The following is a 24,477-nucleotide window of genomic DNA, read 5'->3' on the forward strand; positions in this document are numbered from 1 at the left end:
TAGTGGAAGAGGAGGCAAAATGGCTCTTTTGATAGTAAAGGTTGCTGACCCCTGACCTAGGCGATTCAGAATGAATGGGAGTGCAGAGCCTCCCTGGATACCTTCGTCACGCATCCCTGGATGCTCGGACATGCAGGAGCAGCCAAGAGCCCCCCGGGCACGTGTAGAAGGAGCCCTTTCATGAATACGCAGTGCGAGATCGGGTGACGTAGGAGGAAGAACCAGAAAGAAGAGAGATGGCGGTGCCTGGCCGAAGACGGATACTGGGATGACGCGGGACCCGATGAAAGAAACCTCCCGACGGATTGACTGCTCTGCGGGATTGAAGGTGTGATTTTATGGTTTTGGGTGAGTTTTGGGTTAACTTCCACTTGAAGCTTATCACCAATTGGTAATAGGTTCCCAGAAAAAGGTTAACTGTTTCCATACTGCACAAATTGTACATTTTATTGTTTAATTTGTAAGGTAGAAAGTCCCTGGGTTGTTCCTTTGTAATTCTGGTATTCATTTTACTGTTATAAACTCATGCAACACCTACAAAATTTAGAACAATAGTCACATTAGATTGTTCTCACTCGTGTCAATAAAAGGTCTATCTATAGCGAGATGTTACAGAGAAACTGGGGTTCATAGAGAGTAAGGGGGTAGCTATGTGTGACAGGGTAGCGTGATATGATAGGCATACCATTTTAATTGGGAAGGGGGGGGTTGTGGGCAAAAAGTGTTTCCCACCGGCTCCCACATTTTCAGTTAGTAACATCCCTCTGTTCCAGAGAAGGTAAGCGTCCAGCTACGTGTAACAGGAACCCCGCCAGCCGCTCAGTCCCTCGCACTGCAGCGTCTGCAGATTAGGCTCCAGGCGGCAAAGAGCTGTACGGAGCGCCTCCCCCGAGCCAGGGTCCCATGGCATGAGGAAGGGGTAACCGCAGCGCCACCGTCAGTCTGAACGCAGCCTTAATTTTTGGTGAGCGGGCCAATTTATATTTGAGGCACCACAGTGCACAGACAATTGGCAGTACCCTAATACCCAATGCCTCAGAAGGGCCCCCCCCCCAGCGTCTCTAATATGCAAACTCAGTTTCGAGACCTTGGTCTTGAAATAACCAATTACTACTATTTTTATATTTTATAGAGGGGTAAATACCCGTTTTGTTTTTTCTATCTTTTAAAAGACAAAAAAGCAAAGCCCCTCCGCTTCTGTCATTACTGCTGTGGCGGTAAAGACTGTATGGGAGCGCAGAGCCTCCTGGGATACGCACGCCATGAGTCCCAGGACGCTCCGAGATCAGGCATGTGCAGGAGGGACTTTTCTGTCAGTGAATAAAAGAAAGATGTCAATCTCACACATGCACAATACACGGCATATATATATATATATATATAATATTGACAAATACAGCGGCAAACGTCAAGGATCTGCAAGTAAAAGTGTTATCTCTTTTTTTTTTAGCTTAGGTCCACTTTATTGAGGAAAGATTCGATTGTTTTTAGGATTTCAGATGTGATGTTTAAGGGGCCTAAATTAGGTTTATTATCACCTCCCGGGGTCCCCCGTGTACCCTGAAAATTTCACATTTGTACAACAATCAGTGTGGGAGATACGAAGGTTTACACATTGGGAGTAATGGCAGCAGCATGGACACACATCTCATACTGCTGCCGGTGTACGAGGGGGCGGGGTTATCTCACAGTGCAAAGTGGGCGGGGCACAACTGATCTCCGCGGTCTACAGGTCACGCCCACTCTCGGGGAGATCACGCTGAAGCCGAATCCCATAGAAAAAGATAGATGTGGCAGACAGAGGAGACACAGCTGACATCATTGTACACGGCCAATCAGCTGGTAGTACACATTCCGAAGGTAGGATTATCACATAGGACACTGGCATATTAGCAGTGCAGCTTAGCAGATACTTTATTCTCAGCATTTAACCCCTTTCCTCTCCCAACCCATAATATACAATGCGTTCCTGCTCTCTGAACCCTTTTATCGAGACACCATGACCCCTGCGCAGCCTCCAATCATATCCTGTATATACCGATCTGTGTGGCGCCACTTGCAGCCCCTTCCTCTTAGTGAAAGTCAGGTCTCCTTCCATTGGAATACCCTGCAATACCTCTTGTCCACCACAAGATGTCCCTAATTCCGAGCACACATTTGTGAGTGCAGGGTGTCATAGACACGCCCCCAAAGGAGCAGCAACACCACATCCCTTGACCACCACACACTGGAAGCGATCCAAAAAACAAGGGGACCCCGTGTGTCACATGACACATCAAATACACACTTGGCAGGGAGATTGGGGGGTATGCAGCTGATGACAGAATCTAGACACCAGATATTATACTGTATTTGAAATATGGAGCAGCACTGAAAGATTAGAATGTGGTCTCCAAAATGACTTTGCATTCACTAAAAATACTCATCACATCCAAAGAAACACGCAAACGTGCGATTGGCTGTTTGGAATATTTATTAAATGGATCCATCCAGGCCATATATGGCGGCCATATTCATAAGTGTTATAGAACAAGTAGTGTTCGATATTGGGCATAAAGTGGAGGGGTCACAAACTCGGGCGATAATACTGGAGGCCAGGACGCTTCTATTGGAAACAGCATGCCAAAGCAATCCTCAGACCCGGAGGGAGTTGTCACCACATCTTCACTTTTAGAATATTGGAACCTGGCCCCTCCCACTCACCCCACCACGCCCCTTTTGTTTTAAATGAGTCCGGGCACAAAGTACAACTTTAGGTTGGGTGTCACACGTTGGTATCACTCCGTAGGCCGTGGCAGCCGCCATCTTGGGCCCAGGCTACCCAACATGGTAGTCTACCGACTTGGAGTGGACAATTCATCGATAGAACATCTCTGACTTGCAAATGGGTGGAGTTAACTGCAAAATTTTAACTTTTTGAAGCCAACCAAACCGTGCCGTGATATGTCCCAGGAGACCTCTGGAGGCGAGCAACCATTGTACTTCATTTCTTGATCTCACCATACAAATTTCATGTTCTGGCTCAGTTTAGTGCTCAGCAGGCTGAGGGGCTCCGGATGTTCTTCCTGCCCCCATGAGGCATAGCTCAGACCTGCTGATTGGGAAATGAGCCAGCCAGTATGGCATTGTGGGAATTACATGCTGCCAATGCCCAGCGCTCCTTGGTATTATTGTCCATGGCGGTGAGTGGTTGGTGGAGAGGAAAGCAGCAAAAACAGTCGGCCAGTCAACTGCGCCCAGAGACCGGCTGGAGGGCCCACTGGCTTTCAGTTTGCCCTTTTTGCCTCTGATTCACCCTAAACCCGGTAGTGCAGCCCCCAATGTCCTCCATCACATGACCCACAGAGCCAAAATTTTCAAGCATTATAAAACATTTTGGGCATCCTCTACATGATGTCTGAAGAGCCAAGCTAAAATGAACACATTTATAAAAACAATCCATAACACATAGCTAAGTGGGCAGAGCAGCAAACTAGGTGCTGCCATGGGTACTTTGGCCAGCTCACGTGAAGGGCCAAACCATGATGTTCTCCATTAAAGATTATCACATTCAGTGAAATGATGGGAATGCAAACTAAACTCTCCTTTTTTCTAGTACAGCCATGGCTTCCACCCACATTCTACAAACATTCTTGCATCGAGGGATAAATAAGTTCTCATCTCTTGTGATTCGGCTACGGGCCTTCATCTTAACCCACTTTCAGGATCAAGACCCTAATGTAACTTAATGCACTCAGTTGGTTATCACATGATACATATTCATCTAGTGTTAAAAAGAGAAAAGTTAAAATCTTTTGGCTTCGTGAGTTTTCCTATGAGCCGCCAGGACCGAGTTGCTGACAAACCCTTTGCCACACTCCATGCAGATGCAGGGCCTCTCCCCGGTGTGAGATCTTTGGTGAATAACCACCTTTGAGTTACTGGTGAAGCCTTTACCACACACGGGGCAGGCAAAAAGTCTCTCGCCCGTGTGGATTTTCTGGTGGACAGACAGCTGCGAGGTTTGGGCGAAGCCCTTGCCCCAGACATTGCAGACATAGGGCTTTTCTCCCGTGTGAGTGCGCCGATGGCAGGCCAGATCTGAACCTTGAGAGAAGGCCTTCCCGCAATCGGAACAGGTGAATAGTTTTAACCCAGTATGGTTCCTCTGATGTGTCACCAGGCTGCCTTTCTTAGCGAAACATTTGCCACAGTCATTGCACACGAAAGGCTTCTCCCCGGTGTGGCTTCGGTAATGGATGACCAGCAGGGCGTTGCATCTGAATCTTTTGCCGCAATCAGGACAGGCGTGGGGCTTCTCTCCCGTGTGGTTCTTCAGGTGCTTGGTCAGGTGGGAGTTAGTGGCAAAACGTTTTCCGCACTGTTTGCATTCAAAAGGCCTTTCCCCAGAATGGATTCTCATGTGCTCCTGAAGGATGGCGTTTCGGGCGAAGGCCTTGCCACATTCCCTGCAAATGAAGGGCTTTTCCCCAGTGTGAATCCGCTGGTGAATGACCAGCAGCCCATTGCTGATGAAGCGTTTGCCACAGTGCGAACAGACGTGCGGCTTCTCGCCTCGGTGGTACTTGATGTGCTTGACCAGCTGGGAGTTAGTGGTGAAGCGCTTGTCGCACTCCGTACAAGTGAAGGGCTTCTCCCCGGTGTGAATGCGCATGTGCTCGATCAGGATGGCATTGCGGGTGAACCCCTTGTTGCACACGTTGCACACGTACGGCTTCTGTACCGAATGGAGCCGCTCATGGCGGATGCGTTGGCCGTTGCTGATGAAGCTTTGCCCGCACTCGGCACAGGAGTAAGGTTTCTCCCCCGTGTGCAGTCTCATGTGTTCCACCAAGATGCTGTTACGACTGAAGCCTTTGCCACATTCGGAGCACAGGAACGGCTTTTCCCCCGTGTGAACCTTGTGGTGGGCCACGAGCTGGGCCTTGGTGGCAAAGCTGTCCCCGCATTGACTGCATATAAAGGTATTTGTGGAGTTGTCAGGCCAGGCTGCGTCCGAATTGCTGAAGAAGCCACCCTGTATGGGCGTCACTTCACTGGGCTCCACCTTTGTAGTAGGTAAGTTGTCACTGAATGAAACCAAACCTGCTGGGCCTGACGCTTCGAAAAGCCCACCTGGACTGATTTCAACCCCAACTTCTTCCTCTTTCACATTAACCTCGACTTCTGATTTGGGGACGACTTTGACTTCTATGACGTTAATGTCTTTCCCCTGAAATTCAAAATGGGCAATGTTAATCCTAATTTTAAGATATTGTCTAAATTTTATTAACCCCAGCCCCGCAGAGGTAGAACAGCCAATCACAATCAAATATCTACTGGCGTGTAGGAGGTTGATACGAATTTGGCCATATTCCAATAACTGGACACTATATTGTGAGACCAATACTGGCATAGTAACAAGAGTATAAAGCTCCTATAGATGTGATGGTCAGGGGCCCTACCAGCCCCTATAGCTGTGATAGTCAGGGCCCCTACCAGCTCCTAAAGCTGTGATGGTCAGGGGCCCTACAAGCTCCTATTGCTGTAATGGTCAGGGGCCCCACAAGCTACTATAGAGGTGACGGTCAGGGGCCCCACAAGCTACTATAAAAGTGATGGTCAGGGGCCCTACAAGCTCCTATAGCTGTGATGGTCACGGGCCCTACAAGCTTCTATCGATGTGATGGTCAGGGGTCCTACAAGCTCCTCTATAGAGGTGTTGGTCAGGGGCCCCACAAGCTACTATAAAAGTGATGGTCAGGGGCCCTACAAGCTCCTATAGCTGTGATGGACACGGGCCCTACAAGCTCCTATCGATGTGATGGTCAGGGGTCCTACAAGCTCCTAAAGCTGTGATGGTCAGGGGCCCTACAAGCTCCTATAGCTGTGATGGTCAGGTGCCCTACCAGCTCCTAAAGCTGTGATGGTTAGGGGCCTTACCAGCTCCTAAAGCTGTGATGGTCAGGGGTCCTACAAGCTCCTATAGATGTGATGGTCAGGGGCCCCGCCAGCTTTTATAGATGGGATGCTCAGGGGCCCTACAAACTCTTGGCCCCAGGGTGAATTTGGTCCTGCCCACCTTGCAGTCTATGGGGATGTCCTCCTCCTCCTCTTTGCACCATCTTATAGATGTTGAACTTGAACATTCCTCGGGGGAACCAAAGTCACTGCAATCATCTGTACAAAAAGAACACAAAGACTGAGGAACACGGCCATGGATGCCTTCATAACCCTATGGGTTCGGGTCTTTTGACAGCAGTCCCCACAAGCAGAGGAAATAGTGTCTCCTGCAGGTTGTTACATAATATTGCTCCCTCACCTTCACTGACGTTCTCCGTGTTCACCTGGAGGAGGATTTCTTCTGATTCTTCCCTGGGGTCACCCAAATCGTCCCACTAAATGACACAATATACGGTTTCAGTATTTAAAGAGGACTTGTCAGCAACTTCACACCTCTGCAAGAAAACATTCCTGGCACCATAGAAAACTTTATCATCAAAACAATCAGTGCAGTGACTTTGTCTGGGCTGAGATTCACCCATCTGCTGCAAACAGGAGGAAGCATTTCCTCAGTCTCTTGTCTCGCAGTGATCACACTGACCAGACTCTGGATGATGGTGCCATGTATAAGCGGGGATCTCAGTCCAGAAAGTAGGTGGATGATGTCTGAACAAGGATGGAGCCATTCTCCTGGAGAGACCCCCGGGAAGTACTGAGCATGCTGCACCTAACATGGCTTCAAGGTAACACAGAACAAACCACTGATGCTTTCAGGACACCAACTGTAGATGCCCCTAAAACAGGCTCATGAAGTATCCTGGCCTACCTCATCATCCACTGGGCTGCCATAATCATCCTCCTCCTCTTCTTTCACATGGCGTAGGGGCCCGAATGTCTCTGGAGTATTTCGGTCACCAGACCCACCTATAGGAAACGCACACTGACTGAATACATTGGTCTGACAAGCCAATCAGCTGCCTTACCTCATTCTGATTAACACCCAGCTCCTGAGTGTGCATAACTATGCCATGTAGTAAAGACTCATTGCCTCAATTGGTTCAATTTAACTTAACGGAATATTTGCAAACCTAAATATTTGATTCGCTGGGAAGTCTCCGCCATGTCGCTGTGGTGGAATTTGATGTCCTGCTCTGTACCGTCCATATCCTGTGTGGGGGAAATAGACAAAGGAGCCTCACACACCGTCCAATCACCTTGTCTGTTACTGAATAATGTCCCATAATTCCCAGCACTACTCACCTCACCCGCCAGCAACTCAATCATCTGCTGGGCCACTTCTACCACCTTCTTCTGGTTCTCTCTCCTGGTGGGACTTGGGGTCCCCAGTTGTCCTCTGAACACACAAGGATGGCTGCCGGGTGTCACATGATCAGCAGGTTCCCTCTTTATTGGTCCATAATACTAAGGAAGGAGACATGGCTCAGCGTTATATAATGTCACGTGACCTCCCCACAACTGTCCTAACCTTTCTGCTAAGCTCAGTTCTGTGTTTTTTGAATAAAGTAACGAGTTATGTCATGTGACCTCCCAGAATGCCCCTCACCTGTTCAATCAGTAATGTGTTTAAGGAATAAAGATACGAGTGATGTCATGTGACCTCCCAGAATGCCCCTCACCTGTCCAATCAGATCTATGTTTTATGAATAAAGATACAAGTGATGTCATGTGACCTCCCAGAATGCCCCTCACCTGTCCAATCAGATCTATGTTTTATGAATAAAGATACTAGTGATGTCATGTGACCTCCCAGAATGCCCCTCACCTGTCCAATCAGATCTATGTTTTATGAATAAAGATACAAGTGATGTCATGTGACCTCCCAGAATGCCCCTCATCTGTTCAATCAGTTCTGTGTTTTATGAATGAAGACAGGAGTGATGTCATGTGACTTCCCAGAATGCCCCTCACCTGTCCAATCAGATCTATGTTTTATGAATAAAGATGCCAGTGATGTCATGTGTCCTCCCCAAATCCTCATCAGCTGTCCAATCAGTTCTGTTGATTTATGAATAAAGATACCAGTGATGTCATGTGACCTCCCAGAATGCCCCTCACCTCTCCGGTCAGCAGGTAGAGGATCTCTAAGGCCAGGCTTACTATCTTTTCAGTCACGTGACTTGGGGCCTTCTCCATGCTGGGTGGTCCTATGCTGTGGGCAGTGTACACAGGTACTGGGAGTCAATCTGCTGGAACACAAAAATGATAACAATCATCTCAGTGGTGACCACCATTTCTCTTTTAAAGTCTGACTTGTACCAATATCCCTATCAAAGCACCCCGATGCTGCACTCTGATGGATGCTGCCAGGATCCCAGCACAGCTGCATGGAGGCTGGGGCCTGTGACCTCACCCTCATGGCTATAGGACACTTACCAACTCTCCGGGGCCCCGCTCCGTGCCTGAGCCTCGCCTGCAATCACCCGCTCTCTGTGTAGCGGTAACTCGGCGCCCGGAGCATGCTGGGAGAGGCAGCCCACTGGGGACCACTAGGGACGCACCGAGCATGCGTAGGAAACGTCGCTATGTGCGCTGAACCTGTCCGCAACCCGTAGCTACTTTGTTACTATAGCAACGCATGTGCCGCCATCTTTGTTACTGGAACAAGTTCACAGGCGTGATCATAGATATGTGACGTATGTAAATATAAACAATAACAATGGCAGTGATAATTAACTTCAATGGTGATAATATTAACAGTAGTAATTCAAACAAGAAGATGGAGTGAAAACTATGAACCAATAATTGCTCTGTTAAAAATTCAAATTTCAAAATTATTTATCCGTATAATATGTATTTTGTTATATTTCTGCTTTTTTCTATTTTTTTATATTATTACACGAATCCATATAATGCTTCACAAGCTTTCTATCAGCAATAGAGGCCAAATACTCCCTGACCCGCATTTTCCTCTCAGCTCAGTATACGTGGCGGCCATTTTGTCGTGGCCATCTTATTCACGGGCACAAAGGCTGTCTCCGCCAAAATGGCGCTCATTTCAAAGACACAAATGGGCAACATTAGTGTGGATGGTTCTCTGTAGACTAGGGCGTACCCATGCGCAGAATGTTCTAATTAATTTCAGTCTCCTTGCTTTTTGAAGTCACCAGGTTACAGTACAGTGGAATTACTTAAAGGGTTTTCCTTTTCCTTTCACAGGCCGCAGTCAGGACACGCTTGCATCTGTATCGGGGATCCAAGTGGGAAAGAATGAGGATGACAGTGAGGAAAGCTCCGAGGACATCTGCAGTGGTCAGTTTGAAGTCCAATATTTCCCCCCATCCTGTTCATTTTTGCCGCTCCTTTTCATTATCAAGTTTGTCATTCTTATCCTGCAGGTAGAAGGCAGACCATGCCGAATGAAGCAGCACCCCCTGTTACCACAGAAGTCGAGGAGGCGGATAAAGAAGAGAGCCCCAATAAGAATTTTGGAACTGGAAATTTCTACAGGGTGGCAGTAACCACCATAACAAATGGTGGAAAATTTGCCTAAGGAATATGTTAATCTGTAAACATTACACATTGGGAGTCCATGGGCCAACTGGTTCACTGGTTGTCCTTTCTTGGACCACTTTTGGTAGGTATATACTTTTTACCAAGAACCCACCACAAGACCTGCCGATTTAGAGGTGCTCTAAAGGTTTTTCAACCTTTTTTAAACCATGATACATTTTTACATTGAAAAAATCCACCACAAATCAAAAATGTTACAAAATGACACTTTGTAGCTAGTTCTCTTGTCTCTAAAAAATAAACAAGGCAACTAAGCTACTTACTGCCACCCACTGACATGAAAGAGTATTACATTACTCTGCCAGTTACTACAGCACAGACACTCGACAATGGTAATTGGATAATTTCCCACGGTACACCTGATGATCTCTCACGGCACACAAGTTGAATATCACTGCTCTAACCCATCATCCGCCTATCTTAATATGGCCCCCCTGAACACTTGCCCATTTTTCCTGCGTCCAATTCCTTAGCTTCAAGAGGTGCTAATCAAGTAGTCAAGGCAAGTCCTGATCCACAAAGTGTGGTCTACATCGACCAAGTGCCAGTGTCCTTGAATGATCATTTTGATGTTGGTTTTGACCTTCTGGTCATTTCCTACAGATGACTCTAAGCACAAGGGTTACAGGGCAATTCAGAGGACACAACTGTTAAATATTGCTTAGAAGACATACAAGAAACCGCAGAAGTTGTAGATCGAAGCACCTGCCGTATTGGTAAGAAGAAGACATTCACCTACCTGTATTACGGGAGGTGTTTTGCAACAGGGGAGGAACCTTTCTCCAGCATGGCCTGTGGAAGTTCCTTCGCCAGCTCAGAGGAGCTCGGAGAACACCTAAGGACCACATCATGGAAAAGCTGTTGGCCCGCTCCCAGTGGGGCAAGTGCTTCACCATTAGGGTCAACCTGATTGCCCACCACTGGGTGCACCCCAGTGACAAGCCCTTTAACTGTGCTGAATGTGGCCGATGCTTTGCTCTCAAGTTCTCACTAGAGACGCACCTTCCTGCCCATGCTATAGAAAAGCCCTACCCTTGCCCGCTGTGTGGCTAATGCTTCACCACCAGCAGGCGCCTTGCCATCCACCAAACCACTCACAAGGGGGAGAAGACCCAGTAGCAGCATGAATCGGCACCGGAGAACAAACACGGGTGTAAAAGTGACCCTTTTAATACAGACATTTTCAATAGACTTTGGTCATTTCATGTCCCTTGAATGAAGGAAAAAACTACATTCAATTCTACGTCCAGTGGTGGATGTCATATATTTTATTGGGTTTTATTACCGACTTTTGATCATTTTATTTTTATTAAAAAAAAAAAAAAATATTATTTATTATGAATTTACGCTGCCTCCTGGCTGAAAAGACGAGTGAAAGAGGGCAATGCTCCATGTAGTTTCGAATGACAAAAAACCCTGCAAGACCTAAGTGGGTGTGTGCAAAATGTTTAGGGAGGAACTACATAGTGTTGAGGGACTTCTGTGAACAATAAAGCTTTTACAAAGTCCCTCTCCAACCCATCCTACATGTATTTGTTTTTGTTATCTTGTTCAGGCGGGTATACTTACCATAGTCTTTCATTCAGGCCCCATGCCAGCACCATTTCAGAGTGCTAATCATGTACCTGCACTGGTGAGTATTCAACAGTTCCCCCTACACTGAGGTCACCCCACAGACTCCCCCCTATGGAGCCTAAGGGGAGCCTGTCTCCTGGACAGTCATTAGGATTTGTCCACATCACAATTGTCCCAAAGAGTTGCCCTGGCATCCTGTAAACCGAAGACTGGCAGTCATGATTCCTGGAGCATGACTTAAGCTGTTTGACTGCCTCTCTCTAATTGAAAGACCACATAAAAGGAAGGGGCCATGGCTCTAATGGTTTCAGCCATACATGTTAACTGAGCTTCAGTTTTTGATGACTGTTACCACATTTATACCTTATGAAACAAAAAACTGTTTTAGCTGGAGTTGAACTTTCAGTATTACAACAAAATAATAGAAAAAAAAGATCAAAACATTTTTCTATTTGTAATTTACCTCTTGGTTGCATGACTTCGCTGAAAAAGTTAGACAATTATTATTCTATGAAAAGTATATTGCACCCTCAGATATGATCGGCTGAATCGGACCGAAACTTGTGCTGACCAAATGAAGTGTGAAGCCAATATTGAACTGAGCCCTCTGCTGGCCAACCTCAGTAGTACAACCTGCTTAAAATATGACACACCCCTACATGTATAAACTATACCCTCAGGAAATGTGTTGTCATATGAATTATCCTGGTGACACTGACAGCAATGTGTAAAGGCTATTATTGCCGATCTACCTCACAAAAACTGCTCGGTGGCCATGCTGATCTTCAACATTCTCAGATCAGGAGCAAGAAGCCCACCTGTTGTGTATTGGGGTCAAAGAATCAGCATGGCCGTTTGGAGATGAGGCATTTTCAGTGGCTGCAGCCCTGTCTTGTCCGTCTTATCTGCATCTAGAAACTTTACCGCAAACTTTTTGGAATTTCTGTTTATTATTGCAGTCTGAAGCATTTCTTGCATTCAAAATACAAAAACAAATGTGAGACAGAGATGGCAGCAAAACTGCCATTTATAACCAGGGCCAGGCCTTAAAAATAACTGTTGGGGCTTTTTATCTAGTAGAAGTCGGGGGTAGGAAATCCCTAAAAATGTCATATTTATATTAGTTCCTGAAACCAGACAACATTTTGATGATCGATGCGACAGCAGATAAAGCTGAAGCCTTTTTTTGTCTGTGCAGGATTGGTCAATGAAAAAAAGATGGCCACACAGAGGAGCTCAAATACAAATATGGTGGTTAGAGGATCAATAGGGAGATCATCATGGCAAATCACTTGCAACTTTCTTACGTGTAGCTTATGGTGTCCTAGAGGAGTCCGTTTTAGTGGAAAACATTTATGTAACCAGTATGTTTTTGGAAAAACTTTGGGCCCTGGTAGGAACAAATCCTGGGCCCTACAATGTCTCCTGGGACGTCCTACGTTGGCTTGGTAGCTTGGACACTGAGCCTTGCAGATCTCTATGGAGTTCCTATGGCCTGGAGAGCCTAAAGGGGTTGGCACAATGCACTTTTGGGTCAGTGTGGGCTTGGTCTAAGAACCAAATTTTGGCAAGACAATGGTTTGAGCCAAGAAAATTTATTAGAAGAGCTCTCTATATTGTTCAACGAACTTGGTCCTAAAAGACCATTAGACTTAGCATAACTGGGTCTTAACCATGACACATGGCCTACCGATTCCTTCGAATCATCAGGCCACAAGCAGCTTGCCTATCTGAATGGTACAGAACACTGACGCTGCTCAGGCTATTGGTCTCTACTCTTCAAAAAGTTTTATGCCATGGATGAGCTTCAATGTCCAAGTCCAAGTGGATAAAGCCTTTAACTTCAAGAGGTGCAGTAGAGTGCACCAATGTTGGTTGGGTTAAAAACATATTTTGAAACTTTATCAGGTCATTTTGAAAACAATTTCAGCTGCTGAGACCCAACCTTGTCTTTGGAAGAAGTCTGCCCCCAAATGTTTTAAGAATTTTTAAGTGCTAGTGCAATTGAAAGATGTAGAACCGTAATAGGCAGGACTGTGGATCCACCTACTGAATATGGACAAACTGGCTGACAATACAGTAGGGAAGGTGGATTTACAAAGCCCACCCCCGAGGATCTGGTAGGCCAAGTTTTATCAAGTGATGGAGAGATAGATTCATAGTCCATGGTAAAGTTTGGCAGGAGGACATCCTTTAACCTTCACTAAATACGAACATGACAAAATATGATACAAATGAAATACTAAGGAGGGTGGCAGTTAAAAGGCAACATTCATTTGTGAGTACAGTGAAACCTTAGTACTTATCATGTTAGTCTGTGAGGCATGGGAATTAGTGTAGTGCAATTCCGGCAGTCAGGGGGCAGTCTGTGATTGGATGGTGAGTTTACGTGAGGTGAACTTGCATGGTGATGCCACAAAGTACATGATGTCATCGACAAATATAAACTGGCCGACTTCCACAACCAAACTCTGCTGGAAATAATCTTGCAAGGGCTAGGAGACCAAGCGGAAGCAGTTAAAAAACTGTGATGGACCTTTGGTCCCATGACCTCATCCTCTGACCATCAGCATGAGCAAACTAAAAGTAATGAACTTGGGGAACAAGAAAAGTCTCAGTCTGAAGACCTTTAGGAATATAGAACATGATCAGGTCAATGGTTCAAGGTTCAGTGCTGTTGATGTCATGTAAACCTACCCACCTACAAGACAGGTAAATTGAGTGGAGGGGGAGTTATGGTGTAGAATTACATGAAAACTTGAATTCTGCAGGATTTAGTGCCCTCCTAATATCAATATAGATATTTTATAATTGTAGAAAACCCCATTAGTCCCTTGTTTCTTCTACAGATATCCAGATATCCTGTGGGTCCTGTTTGTCCAGTGACGGCAAAATCTGTACTGTAAGTGGTTTGTTCTGAAGTGCCTTCACCGATGGGACTTGTTTGCCCGCCACTGGCAATGTCTGTATTCCCAGGGGCGGCTGCTGGAATGCCTCCTCCACCGCAGTTTCAGCATTCTTGTGCAGGTTCTGATGGGTGCTCTGATGTTTTACGAGTGTCCACCGATGAGCAAACCTTTGGCCGCACTGAAGACAAAGGAAGGGCTTTTCTCCAGTGTGAACTTTTTGGTGCTCCACCAGGTTCCATTTGCGTGCAAAGAACTTGCCGCAGAGAGAGCACTCAAAGGGTTTCTCCCCCGTGTGAGTATTCTGGTGCTCCAAGAGGTTAAACTTTTGGCCAAAGTTCTTCCCGCAATCAGAGCAGGTGTAAGGCTTTTCTCCCAAGTGGACTTTCGGATGCGTAATGACCTTTGTCTTGTGGGTGAAGCACTTCGTACTTTCAGGGTACAACATCTCGCCTATGTGGATCCGCTGATGCTGGATGAGATTTGATCGATAAGCAAAACATCGACCACACTCCGCACAGGCATAGGGTCTTTCCCCGGTATGGATACGTTGATGACGGGTCATCTTAGACTTCTGGATGAAGCTTTTCCCACAGTAAGAACATGAATAAGGCTTTTCACCGGTATGAATTTTCAAATGGTCTACAAGGCTTGTCTTGTGGGCAAAACGTCTGCCACATTCGTTGCAGGAAAACGCCTTCTCGTGTGTATGAGTTATCTGGTGGGAGAGTAGCTTGGCCCTGTAGTTGAAAGATTTGCCACAGTCCGGACAAGGGAATCGTCCTTCCACTCGGGTAGGGGTGGTGGTGCTGAAGTTGTTAACACCGTGGCCACCATGGAGTGTAGAAGGAGCAGATGACAATGCTGTGCTATGAAGTGGTTTATGGAAGTTTGAGATGACTGGGTGCTTTGCTGCAGATTCTGCAGAAGGTCTCTCGTCTTTTATCTCCTCATCAGGACGTGAAGTAAGGTGCCGAGGTGGGGTAGTAGACACGGTGTGGTACTGCCCATCTGTAGGAAGAAAACAAAATGTGTAATAGGTGAGAAGCAGGTTGGTAGGTTTTCACCTAACCTATTCACAAAAGAGTGTTCCCTTACTTTCTACACTGTTACTTCCTTCTTCATTGATCTTTTCCTCATCTTCTACTTCCTTTCTCGTCAATCCTCTTATCCTTTCTACCTTTGCCTTTTTTATTGTTCCAGCATTGGACTTCTTCACCTCTCTTTCCTTTGTTATTTTTTATTACTGTTCCATCATTCCTTTGTTCTTCTGCCATTACCATTTCTTTCTCAAGGCTCCAACTCACCTGCTGCCTTCTGACCCTTAACCTTCCGTCCTCCATTACCTGTTGTTATTTTATGCCTCGTCCTTAGTCTACAATTTTTTCCCTCGTCTTTCCTCCATTCTTTTATCACTTCCTCTTCTTTAATTATTTGCCCTCCCTGTTCCAATTTCTTTCCTTATCATTCCTTCCTCTTTTTTTCAGTTTGTTGCATTTTCTTTCTTTCCCTGCTCCTCCTCCATCACCCCTTTCCTTCCCTTCACCGCTCCTTATCTTTTTCCTTTGCCCCTTTGCTATCATTTTCCCATCATTTCTCTTTCCTTCCTTTGTCCACCATTGACCTTTTTCATGCCTATTCTCTTTTTTAGTAACCGTTCCATCATTCATTTTTACTTACCATTTATTTTATGTGGCTTCCACCCCCATTCATTTCCTCCATTCCATTTTCCCCCCCTTTCATCAATATTATTTTTCCCTTCCACTCCCACTCCTTACTCTCCTCAATACCGTTTTTATCATTTCTCTGCTATCTGACCCTCTTCCTTCCTCTTTCTTTCATTACTCTTTCTCACCTGCTCAACCACTTTATTTTTTGTCTTTCTATTCTTTAATATCTTTGCTCTTCCTCCTTTGCCCTTTCGTTCTCTTCATTTGTTATTTGCCCTCCCTCTTCCTCTTGTTCCATCCCTTTGCTATATCATTTCCCTTCTCCTTGTTCCTCCCTCTGCTCAGTCCCTAGCATTTATATTTATTCCTTGCTACTCCATTAGCACTTTCCTTCTCATTTGCCTCTTTGCATCACTTCCTCGCCCATCATTTTGCTCTTCTTTTATAATTTCCTAATGATTCCTTTTGTTTCTTCGTATCAACTCCTTACCCTCCATTCTTTACTTCAACACTATCATTTCCTTGATTTCCATTCCCCTCTTTGGTTCTCCTCAGTCCCTTGCCCTTCCATCATTGTCTTTCTCCTCCTCCATCTTTGTCTTTCTCCTCATCCTCCTCTTTTCTTCTCTTCACTCACTTACCCTTCAACTTTATCCTTTATAATTTCCTCAACATTCCTCTCTTCTAGTCAATCCCGCACCCATCGCCTTCTGCCTTTGCTCCTCCTCTTCATTCCCTTCCTCCTTATCTCTATCATCCTTCTTCCCATTTCAACCTTTTCTTAGCTCTTCCTCTATCATTTTCTTCTTCACCATTCCCCTCAGTCTTTTTCCTTTGCTTCTCCTTTCTCAATTCCTTCCTCATTATTCCTCCTCAGTAGTTATATAGCACCAACATATTACAAAGACTAGCTGTCCCTCAAAGGGCCTTACCATCTAATATCCTTACCATAGTCATATGTCATGAAGACAGTCTAAAGTCATTTTTGTGTGAAAGCCGAATAAAAGAACGGCATGTTTTTGGAATGTGCGAGGAAACCAGAGTTCCAAACCTGGGACCTAGTGCTGAAAAGCCCAGATTGAAACCTCTGAGCCACCGAGTGGCTCCTCTTGTCAGACCCTGCCTTCTATTTTCCCTTACCCTTACAGAATCACCCATCCCACAGCAAATTGAACTAAAATATACCATAGCAATGTATACTTCATACGACATACAGCAATTCCTTTAATAACCCAACCAACCAGACAAGGATCTACCCACTTACTGTGCATAAAGACAGCCACTATATATGAGACACATGAAACACAGCACCGGGGGTAACTACATGAACCTTCCAACTAAACATACGTTTGAACCCTCTGATGAAGACCGATGATCCTGAGCTTCATAATAAACAATAATAATAATAAACAATAAATATTAGGTTTCCTCAGCATGAAGGGGGAGAATAAGAAATTGTTGAAGTGACTGAACAAGGAGAATCTGGGATTCTTTTCCCAGGTTATTATTCACCTGCGCTGATGTCCGGAGGGACGTCCTCCTCTTTGAACCTTCCGTGTTCTTCTTCCTCCACCTCATAATGAATGTCTCTGTGGGCTGTGAATACAAACTAGAGTGAAGCCCCCTGTATAGAAATGTATGAGAGATCCCAGAGATTGTGACACACAATGACATGATGTGAGGAGGAGAGCCGGAGTTTAATAGAGACCTATGGCTCCTAAATCCCCCCTGGGCACATATTGTCCCCCCATTACTGACAGAGGAGGGTGAAGATGAAGAGATTGTTGTAGTGACTGAACAAAGAGAATCTGAGACTCTTTTTCTGGATTAAGTGTTTGTTACTCACCTGTGCTGATCTCTATAGGAACTTCCTCCTTTTTGATTTTATAATCAGCCTCCTCCATATCCTGGTCAACTTCAAGAAACACAATGTTCAGATCTTCCTCCTAAAGAATGGACAATTCATATCATAAAACAAGCTTCTGCTCCAAACCCTTTCTATTTTCCTACGAAGATGTGAAGCAGATACATTTTCTGTTTAGAACCTTCATATGGGGTAGTAAACATGCAGTGGCCAGTCGCATGATTCTCCGGCAGACGACTACAAATGGAGGGCTTAATTTACCTGATGTGGCTTCATACAATCCCGCGGCGCTCCTGCGCATAATAAAAGGCTGGATACACAGCACCTCCTATTACTCCAACCTAAAAGTGGAATAGGAGGTGACCCTTGGCTATTTTACATATTCACAAAGAATTATTATTCCCACTATTATTTTCCCAGTGGCAGTTGTGGCACTTTCTGCGTAAAGGAGAATAACTTCATGCGCATTCTTCTTCGTTCCTGCCACTGGAGGGTAATGGTGAATTCACTTCGGGCTTTTCTCCTTCTCTGATGACTGACTGGGCAGCCAGGGGTCTTACCTCAGTAAGAATGTTGTTGGACCCGCAGAGTCATAAAGCATATTCCTTCCCAGAATTTAAAAAGAGATTTCCTTTTATGGCAAACAGTATCTTTTTACTTATTCAAGCCGGGGTCTATGTTTCCGGAGTGGCTCCCAATGACTGGCATAATCCCCAATACACAATGTTGCTAACCACCCCAATCTCATCTAAAGCCATCTCTAAATGTTATTATTTTTTGTGGAATGAGCTGGACTATGCGGATTCTAACTTGGCAATGGCAAAATGGCAGCAGCATTTTCCCAACCTAAGTGTGACTAAACTATTAAAAATGTATAGAATATCCTGGAAACCAGCGGTACAATATTGGGAAATGTTTTTTTAAATTTTTCATAAAAATTGTATTTCCCCTAAACAAGATTATTATATTGGACTCACATACACTGATATTTTAAATTTGCATCTAGCGCAGGGTCCTTATGCCATCATTTCTGGGGATGCCCAGCGGAAAAGCGTTTCTGGTGCCAGGTGCCCAACCAATGTGATACTTATAACTATAAATTATCTGTCTTTTTACTCATGTGTTACTTATATATGTATTTTAGTTTAAAACTGTGCATGTATATGCTAGTCTCACTGTTTGACCTCAAAAAAATTCTGAAAAAAAAAAAGTATAACAAGCAGGACGATGCTGGAGCCTAAAGGTACCTGATACTCATCTGAGGAGTTGTCCTCTTCTTGTGAGGAATCCCGGGAATACAGTGGACGGGGACATCTCTCTGGTGGGTTCCCATTACTGGATCCATCTGTAGGAAACACACACACTGACTGAATACATTGTCTCTATGTGTTTATCAGATGATGGGTGGCGGTGGTGGGGTGATTAGATTCTATATACCTTACACGTATGGCTTTTTCTGAAGACTGCTATGGGACAAATACTAATATTGCAAATAAGTTCGGTCTTTCCATACTGCTTTTTCTTTACTTATCGACTTTCTCTTCTTCCTTTGGGGTAATCTGACTTCCTGTCTTCTTACTCTTTTAAGGGATGGTCCCGTTTCTGACTTGGGGTCAGTCTAGATTCCGACTCGCGCAGAAGCTAATCTGCACTCTTGCTTCACTTGATGGTCAATTTATGTTCTAGCATACAGGGGCCAGTCTAGCTTCTAAGGTGGGGGTCGTCTAGCTTATGACACAGGTAGGGGCCAGTCTGGTTTCTGATACAAGAACTATTTTGGCTTCTAACACAAGGGCCAATCTGGCTTTTACCCCAAGGACTAGTCCAGCTTGCTGCTCTAGCTTCTGACTGATGTGAGGGCCGGTTAGGCTTCTAATACAAAGAGGCCAGTCCAGCTTCTAAGGCGATGGATAGTCCTACTGGATTCACACAGTGGCTGTCTTCTCAGGTCAGAGCCAATTCTGCTCCTGATTCACTTGAAGGCCAATTCTTTTCCCTCCGGCAAGGCCCAGCCTGGCTTCTGATTCACGTGGCGGGATATTTGGCATCTCACAAGAGGGTAAATTGGAGTCTGACCGACACAAATTGGCCAGCCCAGCTTCTAATTCAAAAACAAACCTGGCCTTTGCTTAACTCAGTCTGGCTTCTGACAGAGAGGGCTATCAAAACTTATGATGGGCTACTCCCACTTTTGACTCAAGTGAAGGCCCACTAAGCTTCTCACTAACAAAGGGGCAGTTTGGTTTATAACCAATGTAATAGAATCATAAATTGGTTAGTGAAAATCCTGCTTCTGATTCACACAAGGCTCATTATGGCCTCTGTGTGGGCTACTTCAGCATCCCAAATTAAGGCCAGTTCAGCTCATGACTAACACAAAGGGACCAGTGTTGTTTCTAACGTTAGAGCCAGTCCTGTTTCTGAATCACACTGAGGCTAATATGGCTTCTTACTCACATGTTGGTGAGACTAGATGTTACCATTCTATTCGAAACAACATCAACTTTTCAACCTCATGGGTCAAACTATTTAATATGATTAGGTCTTGTTAAAGTCATAGTTCAGTTCTGAGTGAATACCCAATGGCTGAATTGCTCATTGACATCCTATATCTGGAAGTCTATGGTTGGGACCGCCACGTGGAGGAGTCACATCAGTCTGTGGCTGGTCACTGGAATGGTCTACTCAATTGCAAAATCTCGAACGATATCTTTCCATTCCCAGCTCCGCCTCTTGGCAGCAGCCACAACAATAAGGTCTCACAATCCCTGGCGAATAGAATGTGTGGAATATCTGACACCTAGTCCCTTCTATCCCTCAACCTTGGCATGTTTCAGCTGGTGATTGAGAAGGCGGGCCATCTGGATAAAAGCCCTACCACACTCCAAGCATGAGTATGGTTTTTCCCCTGTATGGGTTTTCCAATGACTGTTTAGCTCTGTCTTTGTAGTGAAGCCTATCTTGCATTGTGTGCACTGGAAAGGCTTTTCTCCCGTGTGCCACCTTCGGTGTTTCACCATGTCGGCCTTCCAAGCAAAACTACGTCCGCACTCCTCGCAGGTGTATGGCTTTAGCCCTGTGTGACTCCTTTGATGGATGGTTAGATTGGAGCTAGTGTAGAAGCTCTTGTCACACTCTGTGCACGAGTAAGGCTTTTCGCCAGTGTGGATTCGGAGATGTTTAACATAATATGACTGACTAGAGAAACTCTTACCACACTCAGGGCAAGAATAGGGTTTCTCGCCAGTGTGAACTCGTTGGTGGCTCACCAGCTCCGACTTCCAGGTGAAATTCTTGCCGCACTCTGAACAGGTGAAGGGCTTCTGCCCTGAATGGACCTTCCTATGTAGCAAGAGGTTGGACCGAGAACCAAATGTCTTCCTGCAATCAGAGCAAGCATATGGGCGCTCTCCCGTGTGTGTTCTCTGGTGCTTCACCAGATATGACTTGATGGAAAACCCTTTACTGCACTCTGGACAGACGTACGGCTTCAGCCCACTGTGGATACGCTGGTGGACTACCAAGTCGCCCTTCCATGCAAATCTTTTGCTGCATTCAGGGCAGGAGAAGGGTTTCTTCCCAGTGTGGACCTGCCGGTGTTTAAAGAGGTGGGAGTTCTTCTTAAATGTCTTCCCACACTCGGCACATGAAAACGGTTTCTCTCCAGAGTGAATGCGTCTGTGAGAAACCAGGTTCTCCTTCCGGGTTAAGGACTTACCGCATTCCTCACATGTAAAAAGTTTTTTGCCTGGGTGGGTTTTTTTAAGGGAGGAAAGATTGGCTTTCGGGGAGGTCTGCTGTTCCTTGGCACCACCAGAAACATATCTAACACCCTTTGTGAAGTTGCTTTGTCTAGGTAAATTCCGATGCCTGCTGTTTGAGGGAACGGTGGTCTCCTCTTGGGAAATTTCTTCTATCTGCGTGGCATTTTTCAAGATCTTCAAACGTCTACTTGATCCTTGGTGTCTTATGTTAGGGCTGGAATGGGTGATGGTCTCTGCCTGGCCAGATCCTCCAAGTTGGTGAATTCTCGAGTCCTCGGTATGATTGGCGTTCAGTCCGACATTGCGTGAGAGAAGGGATGGTTTAGATGAACGCAGATAGCTTGTGGTAAAATTTGTTGGGTTGATGGTCACCTCTCGGGAAGCTTGTCCACTCTGATATGCATTAGAGTCAATGGTGAAACTAATAACTTTATTCAGAGGACCAGATGGTTTAGGGGCATTGAGACACCAAGTGTTTATATTTGGGGACACCAATCTGCCAGCTTGAGGACTTTGGGTGGTTTTGTCATTACCCAAATCAGGCCACCCATTGATAGGCGGAAACGTAACTGATGATGTTTTGGAGTCAGACCCATCTGTAGGAATAAAAGAGTTTTTTCTAAATTTTTGGACTTTAAAAGCTCCAAATACAAAAAAAAAACATTTTCAGCACCTACCAACAGGGTTAGTACGTAACACTGAGTTTATATTTTATAGTATGCCTTTTTTTGGTTGTGGCAGGACACCCACATGTATGTTACACCTCTAAAGACTGTGTAGCAAAAGTAGAGAGAGAAGGCATTTCATGGGGGTGAAATGGGAAGACAATTTGTCCATGGCAAAAACTTTTTTTTAGACTTGTTCATCAACAGGAAATTTGACTCAAATCAGCACACAAAACTCCTAAAAAGTAGAAAGCTACTTGAGTATTTTGTACATATCTGTTTTTTTATTTGCTGAGGCGGTAGAAATTGACTATACAAGAGGACAATGACAAGCTTAAGGACGATAAACACTTTCAACTCAAAGTTTCATGCTGTCTGTAAGACCGGAATCTAATAGATGCCAATGGCTCCTGACATACTGCCCCCTATTACTGCCACCTGATAGAGGAGGGGGGAGAAGAATAGATTGTTGTAGTGACTGAACAAGAGGAATCTGGGACTCCTTTCTGGATTTAGTGTTTATTCCTCACCTGTGCTGATCTCTGGAGGGATTTTCTCCTTACACAGATCATCATTCATCACATATCCATCTTCTAATTCTTCCTTCACTTCATCCTTAACAGTGATCAGGTCATCACTCTGGAAAATACACAAGGAATATTTCAACATGATATGAAACCTAACATTTCTAAGATCATTTGTTTCCCAAAGAGAAGAGTCATTTAAGACCTTGTTATCCTTCTGAGGGATCTCCTGACCTTCCTGTGTGGAATCCCGGGAATACAGAGGACGGGGACATCTCTCCGGTGGGTTCCCATTACGGGATCCATCTGTAGGAAACACACACACTGACTGAATACATTGTCTCTATGTGTTTATCAGATGATGGGGGATCTATCCTCCGTACTGCTCTCTCCTTTACAATAACGTCTCCTCTTACCCGGTGATGTGAGGGTCTGGTGGTCCTCCATCATGACGTCCTTGTAGAGGTCCTTGTGTCCTTCTAAATACTCCCACTCCTCCATGGAGAAATAGACTGAGACATCCTGACACCTAATAGGAACCTGACACACACAATGATACAGTCACCATCCAGACACTTCCCATAATAATCTCCCAGAATTCTCTGCTCACCTCTCCCGTCAGCAGCTCAGTGATCTTCCGGGTGACTTCCAGGATCTTTCTGCCATTGACTGTCTTTGGTGTCAGGGAGGAAGGTGGCCATTCCCTTGTCTCCTTCTTTATAGGTCCATAATTCTATATAAGAGACGTAGGAAATATACAGAAACGTGTTATCTACCCTACAATCCCCATCACCTCTCTGGTAAGGTCTGTAAAGTCATGTGACCTCCCAAAATCCTCCTCACCTCTCCGGTCAGCAGGTAGATGATCTCCAGGGCGAGGTCCAATACGTTTTGGGTCACATGGCCATGGCCTATGTCCATGCACTCAGGTTTAGGAACTGAGGAAGCTTCCATGTAAAGTCTGAAGATAGAGTATATTATTAATATATTTAACAAACACATTTCCTCCCCATAATATACACATGGCATCACCGGCAAACAAATCAGCTGTATTTAAATGAAACACATTGAGCCTGATTTAATAAAGCTCCCCAAGGCTGGAGAAGATAAACTTTCACCAATGAAGCTGGGAGATCCAGGAAACCTGGAATGGACCTGGTCCAAAATTCAAAGCATTTGCTAGCAAATATCAAATAACTTTCGAGCAAAACCATAACAGGTTTGCTGGATCACCCAGGTTCACTGATGAAAAAGCAGCTTAGCACCAATGGTATTTTATCCACCGCTTTGCCTGCCACGGATGTCACATGACCACAAACCAGGCTAATCACCTCCTAGTCCGAGCTCTGTACACGGACACGTCTTCAGAAATGTGGCTTCAGCTGAGGGGCAATTTGGAAGATGAAGTGAAAGGAGGGGGACTTCTGAAAAATAGATCCAATGCTGGAGAAATCCCAGCGATCACGAGGGAGTGCTCTGCAGGGGTGGGGCTTAAGAGGTGGGAGGTCACTAATAATAGGGGGGGCGATTAAGAAAATGTGTGTGGTGGCCATCTTTATAAAGGGCAAATTCAGGAGCTTTCCAGTGGTACAGTGTGATTGAATGATGCTCTTCCTGTGCATTGAGGGTGGTATATCCATAAAAAGAAGAAGCATTCCGCCCTTCCTGTGTATGAGACAGTTGCCAGGAAGCTCTGTGCGTAGATGTGAACAATATAGGGGTTCCCACCATCCCTGCTCCAAGTCCCCAGGTTTATTCACTATTTTTGGATGCTGCTGGTTGGGCGTATATTAAAGCTTTACCAAATCTAACAAAATATAGGCTGAATGTCCACAATAGCCCTCCATTGATTTGAACAGTCAGGTAGGACAGACTAAAAACAACATAAGGTGTGTGATGGGTGTTTAAATCCCTCTTACCCTCCCCAGAGGCTCCTTGGCTTCAGCAGGGTCTTCTCCATCCTTCTACTTCACCTTCATGAGTCTCACTATCTAAC

At 45.3% G+C, this 24,477-nt stretch overlaps 1 protein-coding gene across 1 annotated transcript in view; it reads right to left on the reverse strand.

Moving 5' to 3' along the window:
• Nucleotides 1-2,455: 2,455 nt before the first annotated feature.
• Nucleotides 2,456-24,477, reverse strand: part of LOC140338885 (uncharacterized) — a 114,212-nt gene continuing 92,190 nt past the window's right edge. The window contains exons 19-30 of the mRNA XM_072423204.1: nt 24,401-24,445; nt 23,325-23,442; nt 23,092-23,214; nt 22,898-23,021; nt 22,687-22,787; nt 22,488-22,596; nt 20,342-21,888; nt 18,776-18,868; nt 17,511-17,610; nt 17,177-17,260; nt 14,165-15,005; nt 2,456-4,937 (exon numbers count right to left, since the gene is read on the reverse strand). Of these exons, the coding sequence (XP_072279305.1) occupies nt 3,785-4,937; nt 14,165-15,005; nt 17,177-17,260; nt 17,511-17,610; nt 18,776-18,868; nt 20,342-21,888; nt 22,488-22,596; nt 22,687-22,787; nt 22,898-23,021; nt 23,092-23,214; nt 23,325-23,442; nt 24,401-24,445 (4,438 nt within the window). The 3' untranslated portion in view covers nt 2,456-3,784. The remainder of the gene's footprint in view (nt 4,938-14,164; nt 15,006-17,176; nt 17,261-17,510; nt 17,611-18,775; nt 18,869-20,341; nt 21,889-22,487; nt 22,597-22,686; nt 22,788-22,897; nt 23,022-23,091; nt 23,215-23,324; nt 23,443-24,400; nt 24,446-24,477) is intronic.

This window comes from Pyxicephalus adspersus, chromosome 10, assembly GCF_032062135.1.
Source record: "Pyxicephalus adspersus chromosome 10, UCB_Pads_2.0, whole genome shotgun sequence".
In the NCBI taxonomy this organism is placed as follows: Eukaryota; Metazoa; Chordata; class Amphibia; order Anura; family Pyxicephalidae; genus Pyxicephalus; species Pyxicephalus adspersus.